The sequence below is a fragment of the Vicugna pacos genome, chromosome 1, assembly GCF_048564905.1.
Source record: "Vicugna pacos chromosome 1, VicPac4, whole genome shotgun sequence".
Taxonomy (NCBI): domain Eukaryota; kingdom Metazoa; phylum Chordata; class Mammalia; order Artiodactyla; family Camelidae; genus Vicugna; species Vicugna pacos.
The window spans coordinates 85199453-85212567 of NC_132987.1; the positions used below are offsets into that span (position 1 = coordinate 85199453).

A 13115-nucleotide genomic window follows, 5' to 3' on the forward strand; every position below is an offset into this window, starting at 1 on the left:
AATAAACTGCAAGTCAATGGATCTGCCTGACTCATTTGGAATTAGAAACACATTTCTGGTTGTCCCCTCCAAAGCACTCCGTGACACATATCACATTTTCCCTACGGAACATGTCCAAGATCTGACCTTAGTAGATCCAGAGTGTTCCCCATACTCGAGCCAGGACGTTAGCAGATTGCATTGTGTTGCACAATTTTTCTATCTGTCCTCTTGCTCATTTTATATTATTTCAACTTCGGTTTTAAATGCAGCGCCTCATTCTTTCCCAAGTTAGAGACCTCTGAGAGTCTACTTGGGGAACAGATGTCTCACAGCGCTCTACCTGCTAACTTACGCAGGCTGTGACACCCCACGAGCTTCAACTCCTATGTCTAGTAATACTGTACCACATGCCCAGTTTTCAAAAAGGGAAGATCTTATGTTTTATCTTATCACAAAAAAATTAATAAATATAAAGATGGCAGGAGGAAACTCTGGGAGGAGATGGATATTTCTATGGCCTTGAGGTGGTGATGGTTTCCCACATGTATACTTATCCCCAAACGCATCAGGTATATACATTAAGTACACACTGTTACATACAGGATTTCATATCAATCATACCTCAATAAAGCAGTTTTAAAAGAGAGAGAACTCCTCTCCAATTATGTGTTATGTCTGGAGAGTATAAAATATTTCATCTGAAACACTTTAGTGAACATAAAATTATAAACAGCATGAAATTATGTTAATAATTATTCATTATATATGTGCATTAGTCCCCAAAGTGACTATATATTTATAGCTACAAATGAAATGTTAGTAAGCCTTTGGTCGAATGAGACTCTAATTTTCCACTGTTGAGGTGCTGTTTTTAGTCTAATCATTCTACAACAGAGGAAAATGGGTAATACACCTTGGGCTCTAGAATGAGACAGACTTGCCCACAAATCACAGCTCTACACTCAGGCACAGGACCTAACCTCTTATATCCTCAGTTTCTGCATCTGTAAGATGGGACTCATAAGAGTCTCTATATCTCATTGCTTTTGTGAAGATTAAGTGCGAGGTATGCATGTAAAGGCACGAATAAGTACCTGAAAATGTTAGGGTTACTACAACTAGAATCACGATAGCATCTTCACAAGCTAAACTCATCTTCCAATTTTTTAAAAAAATCTGAAGAAAACAGATTTTCTTTGAAAGAAATGTTTACTTACTTAAAAACTATAAATCATTTTTGTAAATACCCAACAGTTCTGTGAGCAACAGTAATTAACATGCCAATTTTTCCAGTGTACTTTATCTTTGACTATTTATAGCATATCTATATCAAATATCTCCTAATTATTCAGCTATACAGTTTTTTTTTCTTTCCACATTTTCTAGTGTTGGAAGATTTCAACTAGCGCCTTGGGGTTTTGGTTTCTATTTTTGCTTGTCTTAGCCACAGTCATCTTTGGAAGATACCATCACATCCACTGCTGAACATTTTTAGAAGCAACACTTCCAGTCAAGTCTTTTTTTTTTAAAAAAAAAAAAGAGGGGAAATTTTTTTAAATTGAAGATGCTTTGAATCATGACCCATAGCTTCCTCAAGGCATGTGGTCACAATGACCTAAAAGAAAAAAAGATGAAGGCTCTATCTTATCTTGCTTGCCTTTTAGTGGGCAAGTGAGGAGTGGCGGTGCAGAGAAAACCCACAGCCCTTGTACATTACAACTGTGAACCAAACACCTCAAAAGCTAGCTGTCCATTGCTGGAGCAAACGCAGTGCCCAGTCATCAGTGGACTGTCCTACATTTATTTTAGGTAGAAATGGTTTGCAACTCACTTTCTTAGTAACAAGGATCACTCACTCATGCGTGCGCACACACAAACACAAAATGCTCCCTTGTTCCCTGTGCTTCTTCCATTCTGGTTCCTCCTGCCCGACCAGCTGAAGGGTAACAACAGTGCTGCTAGTGGCCCTGACAGACAGAAACACCTAAGGGGCCAAAACGCACAACTTCTGCGCTCATCCAAAGTCCATGCAGACCCATTATCAATTCCTTCAAAGAGGGCTTTGGAGGCCATGCCAGAGAGTTTAGAGTTTACACTGGTAAAGATTATTTTGGAAAGACATTGCAGTGCTAACTCCTGAATTGTAAGAAAACATGCCTCTCTGAACACACTGAAGAAGTCTCCAGAGCTGGTCAGAAAAATGAACAACGTCTGATGAAGCCCTGACATCCTGCAGGACTCTCTACCACCTATCTCCTCTTCTCTGTGCCTGTATCAGCTTCCAGCTGGAGGCTTGTAACATTCTAGACCTCTTGCCTCCAGGCTGCCTCTTTCACTGCATGCCTTTTCTTGACACACTCACCAAAAAGATCTTCCCAAACGGCTAATCTAGTCGTGCTCACTAGGCCCAAAATTCATCAGTGGTTTACGGTCAAGCCAAGAAAAAAAGTATGAGCTCAACATGGCAGGTAAGGCCCTTCACTATTTGGTTCTGGACTCATCTTCCTAAAGTTCTGCCTAATACCGTGACTTAACGGCATTTCCAAAACTCACCAGTTTCACTCACACGAGGGTTTCTCAACGTCAGCACCAGTAACACATTAGGCCGAAGATTCCTTGTTGTGGGGGCTGTCGGGGGAATTGCAGGTGTTGAGCAGCATCCCTGCCTCCCCCCACTAGACGCCAGTAGCACGCTGCACCCCTTGCCCCAAGTCAGATCGATCCAAAACGTCTCCAGACACTGCCAAATGCCCCCTAGGGGGTAAAAAGTCACCCCTAGCTGAGAACCACTGGCTCACAACCTTGCCTTTTTGAATGTTAGTCTCTTGCTAAAACACCTACCTTTCCTCTTCACTCTGTCCCAAAATCTCTCCACCTGGCTAACTCTTACACTTGAAATTTCAGCTCAGCTGCCGTCTTTTCCTCTACTTCCCGTGGAAGTACTTGACCTTTCTCTGGGTATCCTGAGCACTTTATGCTTAATCCAATCATAGTCAAAAAACAGTATCAAACATTTACATAGCTGCTGCCTTCCCTACCGGATTGCCTACTCTGAGAATGCAGGGACTGAGTCTCTGGCCACCCTGTCTCCAGCACCTGACATAATACACCTAACAAAGCAGATGCTCAAAAATGACTATGGAATCAAAGGATGAAAAGTAAACGTAAGTATTCCATAATAACCATGGCAGTTAAGAAGAGCAGGCAAGTCACATAAGCCGTTCAGTTTAATGTTCTCAGATATTAGAAACATTTCATAACCGTATGTTCTATCAGAGGTCATGTCCAGTTTTCATGGAAAGATAAAACAGATAGAAAATTAAGAATAAGGAAGCCAACTCACAGCTTGTAAGTACCGGAAAGACAAGATGGAACCACTTAACGCCCCACAGGCATTACTGTCTTCAAAATCTCCTTCTTCAAGCAAGAACTGCTGGCCTTTAAAATGTTCTTTTTCATAGGCAACCCAACTAGAAATACAGAGGACAACCAACTGAGTTATTAATAGAACTGCAGTCAAGAAAGCAAGAGAGAAAATCATGATAAAGCAGCTAGTTGCACATCACTGTATTTTAAAAAGCAACACATTTATTTTGCTACCATTTACAAAGGCAAACAAATAGTGTATGCTTCATGGATCAATATCTTTTATAGTTTGGAGGCTTTTCCCAACAAAAGGTTAACTGTTGTAGAATTGCAACAGAGTAATGCTCATTGTTTGTGGCAGGACCTGGTGTCATATCTCAGCGTGGTCGGGGAATAGGGTGCCAAGTAAAAAATAATGGAAGGTACAGCCAATGAGAAAAGTTACAAACTCACACTGAGATTCAAAGATAATCAGGTTTTTTTCCCTCTGATTAAGCCCTGCTGGAATCACAGAATGATTACTATATTAAACATTTATTTAGGGTTTAAATCAAAGGAACCAGGCTTTGGATCTGAAACACATTACAGGTGGGTTTAGCAACGGGGAATTGGGAAATACGACTGGGATGGTGTCAGCCCTGGTGGCCTAAATTTATACAAAGACTTCTGTAAATATTTACGGGTAGGAAATGCTGCTCCCACCGCTTTATCAGTGGTGATAATGGAAACAGGAAGCACTGTGGGAGAGGCTTTCCAGGGACACCGGTTTCTTGACTTCTAACCTAAAACTATCAGCACAGAACACTGATAAACAGCATTAGTCATTAAGCTCCTCCAGGAAACTTACCTTTATATGGAGTAATCCACAATAGCTAACGCAATGTGGGCAAAGGTGGTTCATAACACGCTGACCTGCTTACATGTGCCTTCAGCTGGTGCTGTGTGGTTAGAGTGGGGCCCCCTCCAATAGGGCAGATTCTAAGGATGACTATTTTGGGCTCCTGGGTTCTGAATTATGGAGCTTGACAAAATGAAGCTGAGTAGGGCTGACGACTATTGTTTTGGGAAGATACAAAAAAAAAAAAATATTCCAAAGAACTGTTTCCACAGGTTACAAAATAACAGTAGCTGCTCAGTAACCATGAAAACCTCCTCAATTTCTGTGTGTAGGTGTGCATATGGCAGGGAAAGGAATGAGGGTCCACATGAGTTAGAATAAAAATTTTATACATCTTAGTATATTTGAAATGTGTAAAGAAACTAACCTTTTTTTAATCTTAAACTATTACGTGAAGATAAATTTCACAAGAGACCTTTCAAATTCTAAGTTTTCTTTTATATAAATGTGGTTATTCAATACACCTGAATGGGAAAAAATAATAAAAGGTATAGGAAACCTAACATTAAAGGACAAATTAGTGAATTATTACATACTGACAGTTCAAAAATCTTCTGCCCAGCTTTTCTCAATAGATTAAGTTTTCATTAAGATTCAATTTCTGTATCCATTTGGAATACTTAAAAATAGATGTTACCTAAGAAAAATTAAGAAACATCAACCTCACCTTCCTCAGATTCCTCCAGAGAGGACAGAGATGAAGAGTTCATACTACACACAGAAGTTAAAAGTGAAAAATAGTAAAATAGTAAAAAAAAAAAAAAATAGAAATAGAAAATAATGAAGTCAGCTATTCATCTTTAAATAGGGACACACGTTTTTCTCCTGCAATTGTCATGTAAAAAGTGAGAGCATGTGTGCTGTTTTATAAGCCATAATACTTTCTTAAGATTTTCATAAGAGAATTGCAAATACACAGAAAATAACAATGCAAATCACAAACTAGCTAACGATAAAACCATTCAAATCTCAAAGGGGAGAAAAGGAGAAAACATTTTATAGCAGGATTAGCAAGAAGCATGTGTGTCCACAGATCAGAGAGGAATGCAACGTACAATATAATAAAAATTTGTTTATCCAAAACATTTGTTTTTCAAGCCCCTAATAAATTTTCAAAATTTCAAAAACAAGTAATTAAATGATTACTAATATGTCAGACCATTTATGGAGATGACCAATATATCCAAAGCATCACATCATCTCCTTTATTTCCATTTTGGCTAGTGTGACCACTGCTTGATTTATTGTCAGACTTGCAAAGGCTAAGCCTCTAAATGTAGACCCTTAAGTGATCTTAAGCAAGTCATTTAACTTCTGTGAATAAAATATTTCAGCAGCATCTTTTGCTAGGTTAGCATGAACAAGTTACGCAATGTTACTGCAAATAAAGAGATATTGATGCTTAAATTAAAATGAACCAATATTCCAAATAATCCAACGTATCAACAGAGAGATTAATAGAAGGTGTCTGAAGGGATTCTAACACTAAGTTGACAATGGCAAATAAGCGATGAGGACAGCTTCTTCTCTATGGTTTTACCTGCCAGGATGTAAATACAAAAGCACATCCCAGTCCAGTCATAGCTTTTCTGGGGTTCTTGCCCCCGTAACTGCGGATTGAGACTGGGATAGCAGCAATGATGGTTACACTTGGGTTTGCACTTAGAGGTTCCTAGAGAGCTTCCTTAAAACCAGTGCAAGGCCAGAGGGTAACCAGCGTCAGGAATCCCTGACTTTGGAAACACACAACCCAGGATACTTCTTCAATGAGGGAGGACTCACTGCCTATATCCTCAGCACGGAAAGTCAACTAAGACAGAACAGAGAACAAAAACTGGGGAATCTCATTCACATGCATACTCTGTAACAAGATAATTTTATCTTGCAATTCTTATCTTCTATATTGTGTTTAGAAACACTAAGTGTTTAAGTTTTAGAAACTTGTTTTCTTCATTTAATCTATCTCAAAACCTCTAATGCCAACAAGAGTTCACAGAAAGCTGTCGGTAAGTAATATTGTTTATTTCCCACATTACAGAAGGGAATATATATTTTTAGATTAAGGCAGGTTGTTTTTGCTCTGCTTAGCACATTTTTTGTGCTGTTCTTCAAAAATAGACAACTGAATCACTTATTGAAAGTATAACACTCACACTCCACCGATGACACGGATTGATCCAATTCCATGAAAATCCACATCATTTTTTAAAAAATTAGGGACAGAATCTATATGCTCACTAAATTCTTTGGCCTGTCCACAGAAGTGAGGTTTCTCATAAATAATAACCTGAAACATATGAAAGGAAATTACTTAGCATGTTTATATTTTAGAATAGATGCATACTGATTTATTTAAGTGACACTAAGGGCTACAACATGAATTCAGGACCACTGTCCATTTTCTTCATTAATATATACTTAAAATATAGCACATTAGCTGATGTTCACAAGGAATATGTGAGTCTTTATCATCATAAAGGTAAAAAAATATCTTAATAATATGCTTCAATATACTCAAGTATGATTACATTGTTCTGGTTACCCAAATACGAGGACAATTTCATAAACTGTCTTATAACTGGTAATGACTTACAATTCTTGAGTTATCTTTCTAAGGTTATCTCTGTTTAGAATTTGATACAGACCGGCCTTTTATTTCTTGAATTTCCTCTATAAGAAATAAAAACTTGGTGGGGAGGGTATAGCTCAGTGGTAGAGTGAATGCTTAGCATGCTGAGGCGCTGGGTTCAATCCCTCGTACTTCCATTAAAAATAAAAATAATAAAGTAAGTAAGTAAACCTACGTACCTACCCCTAAAACAATTTTTTAATTAAAAAATAAATTTAAAAAAAGAAATAAAAACTCTTTGAGCTTTCAGGGAATAATGATAAATTATCTACTGATTTGAGAAAACACGCTGTTTATTATAACACTGCTTGTATGTCGTTACTAATTACTGAGAAGAATTAGACATGCAAATCACTGAATTTAAATACAAAACTTTCTAAAAGTTAGAAATTATTGAAAAATTTTGGTATTTTTATTGGCTATTTGATTCAAATGGGGAAGGAGGGAAGATAGTAGGAAACAGAGTTCTAGCATTTCATTTGCTTCAAATTTGGATTGGTACAAGTATTTCCCTTCTCCCATTTTGATGTCCTTTCCTTCCCAAGCGCAAGCTGCCCTTAGCACAGGGAAGTGACAACAGCACTAATCTCTCCACACTCTGTCACCTGGTCCTATTTATGGCTAACGGCATAATTTGTGTGCAACTGGCGAATAAGACCTCAAGCTTAGACACACTGAACCAGCAAATTATCGCTTCTTTATTAAAAAAAAACTGAGAATATAATAGACACTGAAAAAAAATATGTAGTACCACTCTGTTTTCTACAAATTAAATTTTCACAGAGTGCTGTACTGGAAGTGATGAAGCATTATTTGGGTTTAACATATGCCACATAAGCTGAACACATTCAAATAAGTTGGAAGCAATAATTCTTTGGTGAGTAAGTCATAAGCCAACATCTAACAACTTGGAATTCGTGACTGTCTACAACAGTCATCATTCATTCACTTCTACAACCCGTCAGACTGCAGCGGTCCAAGGGAGACTCAGCCTGTCGCAGCTGGAGTCCTCATTCAGCAGACAAGGAGACCGAGAGGAGAGTCATTCAGGGAGTGTCACGCCTAGTTCTGCATCTATTAGGTCACTGGTCCGAAACTTTGGCTGCATGTTAGAGTCACCTGGGGAGCTCTGAAACATTTTGACCACACTCAGACCAAAGCAGTATCTCCTGAGTGGAACCCAGGCATAAGTATTTTTTTCAAAACTCACATATGTATGATTCCAACATATAGCCAAGGTATATTAGATACACTCAGATACTAAGGTTTTAGAAACTCCACCCATGTGATTGAGAGAATGGTAGTCAATTCCACAAAGCAGGAAGCCCAGAAATGGGGAGACTGGAGGAGCTGTGCCTTATTTTGGAGGAAAGGACGATGGATGACTCCCTGTCTCCCTACAGGCCTCTGGAAAGTGCTGTGACCTAGTTAAACCGAGGCCAGTTGGCATCTTTGATCACTACACTGGTTTTCTTCCTCTTTTTTACAGACATTTTGCAATTCCATTTCCTTTCCCAAAATGTGCTTAATCCTGGCACTACTCTCACCCCAGTTTTCATTGCCTCTGCTGTTTCTTCAGATACTCACACGTGCAAACTGACATCTGCCTGATAGCAGCTGCCTCCACCTCCTTCTGATCATCCTTGATGTCTGTTCTGAGCATCACTCCCAAACGCCTGCCAGGTATCTCCACTTAAATGTCCAGCTATCACCTCAAACCACCCCAGCATCCCCCCAGTGCCTCCCACCCCACCTCACCCCCACCAAACCTACCATCTTTCCACCCTGCCAGAAGGTGCTCATTGGGTTTGATGGGTTGGCGGCACAGACCTCCGTCTTTGTCTGTTGAGCCCACTCCTCCATCAAGCTGGGCCCCCAACTACCGCAGTGCACGGTCACTTCCCACCACCCCAGTACACATTAGCAAGGTGTTATTAGTATGCATTCAGGTAATCCTCTTTTATTTTAATAGTTCAAAATAGTTAAAGAGTAATACTCAAACGTTTTAGCCTGCTCCTAAAGTCTGTCCAAGACTTACCTTTAAGTTCATAGGCATTTCCACTTTCAGTCCACCCTTAAGAGGACAAGAAATTTTAATATTAGGTATATACATTTTAAAATATTTGAAAGTAACAAAGTGGTGCATGTAGGTTACATAAAAATCTGATTAGTGAAGAGTACATGCTAATCAAATTAAAGTTGTGGTATTTAAAAAATTTTTTAATTTAAAAACTTAAGTACAGAACTCCACAGTTGTCAAAATCAAGTCAGACTTCTCCACATCAATGTAGATGGGGTGAAAAATCTTAAAAAGATACTTTCTAGATTACAACCACTACAAGGAAGGGAACAGCTTTAGTCCTTAAGTACAGGCAACCAGTTAAAGATTTAATCCCACTACAGAGTGTCTCAGAAAGAAGAGTGAAATTGCTAGTAGATTTAAAATTTTATTTGGCAGAGTAGATTTCTAAACCTCTTAAGACTAAATTTCTTCTCTACAGCTGCTTGGGAATTCTACATTAGAGAGAGCACTTCCTCACCCACGCTGCATCAACACTTCATATTACACTCAGTGTCTTTGTGACCACAACAGTGTAGAGCATAAAAAGTAACCCCACTCACAAAAGCTCTCAATTCTATAATTTCCTTGTTTCTAATGCTATTCCATATGGTGATATTTCAAAAAATTTCTGTTTTTCATGGTTTTTATTTTTTTTAAGGTACAGCACAACCAAAACTGGTTTGTCATATAGCTGACATTTAATTGAACAGCTTGTCTTTCATATAAAAATGTTTGCAACAAAATAAGTAATTAATGCAGGCATTTACTATCTTTTAGAAAGCAACCAGTGACAGTTCTGCCCATTTATTATTAATGCTGAACTTATTATTCATTACTGCAGTGGAAGAGTATAACTTACAACAAGCAGTTTTCTAATAAGCATCAAAAAACAAATTCAGAACTTTTTTAAATAGGCAAAACTTTCACAGAATCTTATTAAAGGAAACTGCATGTACTGTGATAAATGCAGCACAAAGTAAATTCAGACATTTGTGTTCTAGAAAACATTAACATTTTCACACAGACATTCTCTGTAATATAAAGAAACAGAAAGACAATGTATGAATAATTTGCCAAGTCGGTAGCATACATATTCATATCTCAAGGCTGAGGTGCATGAGCAATTATCAGAGCTATCTTAATATTGGAATCATGGATACTTGGGAAAATGCTTCTTTTTTAATTTGCTTACCATTTGAAGTGGATGCAGTGATTTCATTTCTGCTGCAGAAATCTCAAAGAGTCCTTGGTCTTCCTCCAAAATTGTAGCTTGCCCCTTAAAATTAATATCTGGGTAGGCAAGCCAACTAAATAAGAAATGAATGGTTGGTTAAAGTATACTCGGAATGCTTTAGTCTGGTACTTCAACAGTTAAAAGTTAAAAAAAAAAAAAGAAAAAGAAAAAGAAAAAGAAAAAGAAAAAGAAAACGAAAGAAAGAAACCTCTGTCACAGAATTTAGGAAAACACTCTCAAGGTCACTTTGCCAGACAGTATATAACTATGAGCTAACATGTTAAGTACTTAACATTCAAACACTATTCTAAGTCTAGTATATGTTTTCCAAGCATTGCTATTACTTTCCTCAGACTTCCAATATTTAAAAGGTGTGACACCTTTAATTCAATCAGGGTATAACTGAAAAATCAAAACCATTCCACTACATTCCATTCTTCCTTCAACTGGGGCAATCAGAGCAGGCATTTTACATCTTTGACCACATACTTAGAATCAGTATCAGTTCCTGGGCTGCCTCAGGAACAGTATTTGAGAAAAGGCTCCTAACAGACCCATCCAGCATCCAGCTACACTTGATACTTACAGACATTTCTCCTGGATAGGGTCAATAACTGGGTCTTCCCAAGAGTTCTAACAGTGACCCCCAAATTTGGCACCAACCATCGTCAGAGTAGATGAAGACAGCGAGAGAGACACGAGAGGGATCCCTGCTGAGCCAGGCATCTCAGAATTTGTGGTTCCAGTCAATATGGGACTGAGTTAAGACTGAATTCAGACCCACAATTCTGAAGCTACCTTTGGAATCAGAAAGGCCTAGTATCAAATATATGCCCACTGGCTGGTAGCGTCAAGCCAGCCACCCAATTTCTTGGTGTATGACATGCAAGTAGCTCCACCAGCCTTGTAGGAATAGAGGAGTAATAAAAACGTGCCACGAAGACCCTCAATAACTATTAGCACTGAGACACCCTACAAATAGCTCAGGATCCAGAGTTTGCAGCCAGGGACATGTTTTTATTTCTCAGCCCCACAATTTGGTGGTGAAAAGGCAATGGATGTGCCCATCAAGAACCCTCTCTGAGAATCTGTATTTGCTCCAGTGAGTCATATATCCAACGCTTAACTGGATTTGAAAACAGACAGAATCTATTTTAATGCTTGCAAAAGTCTTTCTTGGGTATTCAGAAGCATATATGGTAAAATTAACTAAACTACTGAAATACGGAACAAGGTAGCTGAGGTAGCCAACAATCACTGTTGTAAAGAGAAACGGATACGTACACTCCTGACTTCACAGTGAAGGACACAGACTTGGGGATATTCAGCTCTTCCAAATTGGGGATCGCTTGCTGTATGTAGATAGGACAACATGCTGGGTCAGACTGTGGGCAAAGTTCTATCTCTGGAATACTGCAATCCTGGGGGGAAAAAATGGTTTTGAAATATCTAGAGACACACAGTCCAGTCTTCTTAACACCCTGGACATACAGTTACAATTATTCTCATTGTTCAGTTGAATTTCTACCCAAAAACATAATGGAAATACTTTTCCTCCTTACTGGTTTGTTAAAATAATTTTTTTCTAAGGAGTTACATGGATAACATGAAAACTGATTGAAAGATTACTGATTGAAACAGTATTAGCCCAATTCTTTCTGCTTTGTTTTTAAAAGTCTTGCTCCATTAAGCAATGTTCAGAATCACCAAACTATGTGAGTGCCAAAAGTCTATAAGCCTTCCTTCTCAGAAGCATAACAAAGCCATGGGGAGGAAGGGAGTTAAATAAAAGCTGATCTCATGGGGAACATAAAAAATAAACAACAGAGAGGCACTCCTCCCCTAGCGTGTTATCTAATTTACATCGACAAAGGAAGCAGGAATTAGAGGTGAGGGTAAAGGAAATCTCCTTTCCTACTTGCGGTACTCTACTTACTTTCTTCAGCACACGTTGGTCTGAAGAAGAAAGGCATTATGAAAGTTGACCCTACTCTCCATCACACGTGCACTGTCGCCATGTCCTGTCAAACCGCCCTTTAAAATTTCCACTGTCAAGGTCCTTCATCAAGGCCATGACTTTGATTGCATCACCAGGCAGGTACTAGCTTCCCTCTTTATACAGCTGGGCTTGTGTGAACACCGCTTTCCTCGTGATACTCCTTGGCTTAAGACTCAAGCACCTAAGCATTTCAAATTTATATTTCTGTTTTCCTCTCTACAGTGTGGCACCAACCTAGTGACCTATACTAACTCCCCAGAACTCTTCAGTCATACTGGTATCCGTGCTATCTCCACTTCCCCTTTTAGCCTTTCTGAATGCTGTAAATGTTTCCCTCATTGCAACTAAAGACATAATTTTCTGTATTCTTACCTAAGAAAATCTTTATTAGTCAGGTCCTAATTCAAAAAAGACTTCATCTTTTCTTAAAGAATCAAAACACAACTGTTTTTCCCTTCTCTGAAATGACAGATGTGCTTTGAACACACAATCTATCTCAGTAGTCATGAGTGTTTAACTATACAATTCAAGGTTCAGTAACACAATTGTCATCTAGGATGTTGTGAAATTTAAATAGTTACGCTCTAATAATGTAGGTAAATGCAGTAACAATCAGGGGTGAAATTTATTAGGTTGAACAATTATATTTTTTATTATAATCTGTTTTGTACTTTAAAAACTGCAATTTTCTGATTTTTAAATCTTTCTCCAAACTGAGTTTTTACTAATCATTATTATTAATATGTAAAAGCAAACAAATTGATACTGCTTATTTTCAGAAAGTTAGTTCTAAAATGCAATACGGTAAAAAGGTATAACCTCAAATATCCTTTAAAGTTTAAGAAGTATATTTACTTCTAAAGTTTCATTTAAAAAATAGCCAGCAATGTCTAAAACAGTCACCTGTCAATCGTTAAGGCTCTTTTGTTTGCTATTAAAAATAGA

At 38.2% G+C, this 13115-nt stretch overlaps 1 protein-coding gene across 1 annotated transcript in view; it reads right to left on the reverse strand.

The window, feature by feature from the left end:
• CRYBG3 (crystallin beta-gamma domain containing 3) overlaps window positions 1-13115 on the reverse strand; it is a 103181-nt gene that overhangs the window by 39962 nt on the left and 50104 nt on the right. Inside the window, exons 8-12 of the mRNA XM_031672287.2 lie at window positions 11456-11592; window positions 10130-10244; window positions 8914-8949; window positions 6400-6533; window positions 3326-3452 (exon numbers count right to left, since the gene is read on the reverse strand). Coding sequence (XP_031528147.1) covers window positions 3326-3452; window positions 6400-6533; window positions 8914-8949; window positions 10130-10244; window positions 11456-11592 — 549 coding nt within the window. The remainder of the gene's footprint in view (window positions 1-3325; window positions 3453-6399; window positions 6534-8913; window positions 8950-10129; window positions 10245-11455; window positions 11593-13115) is intronic.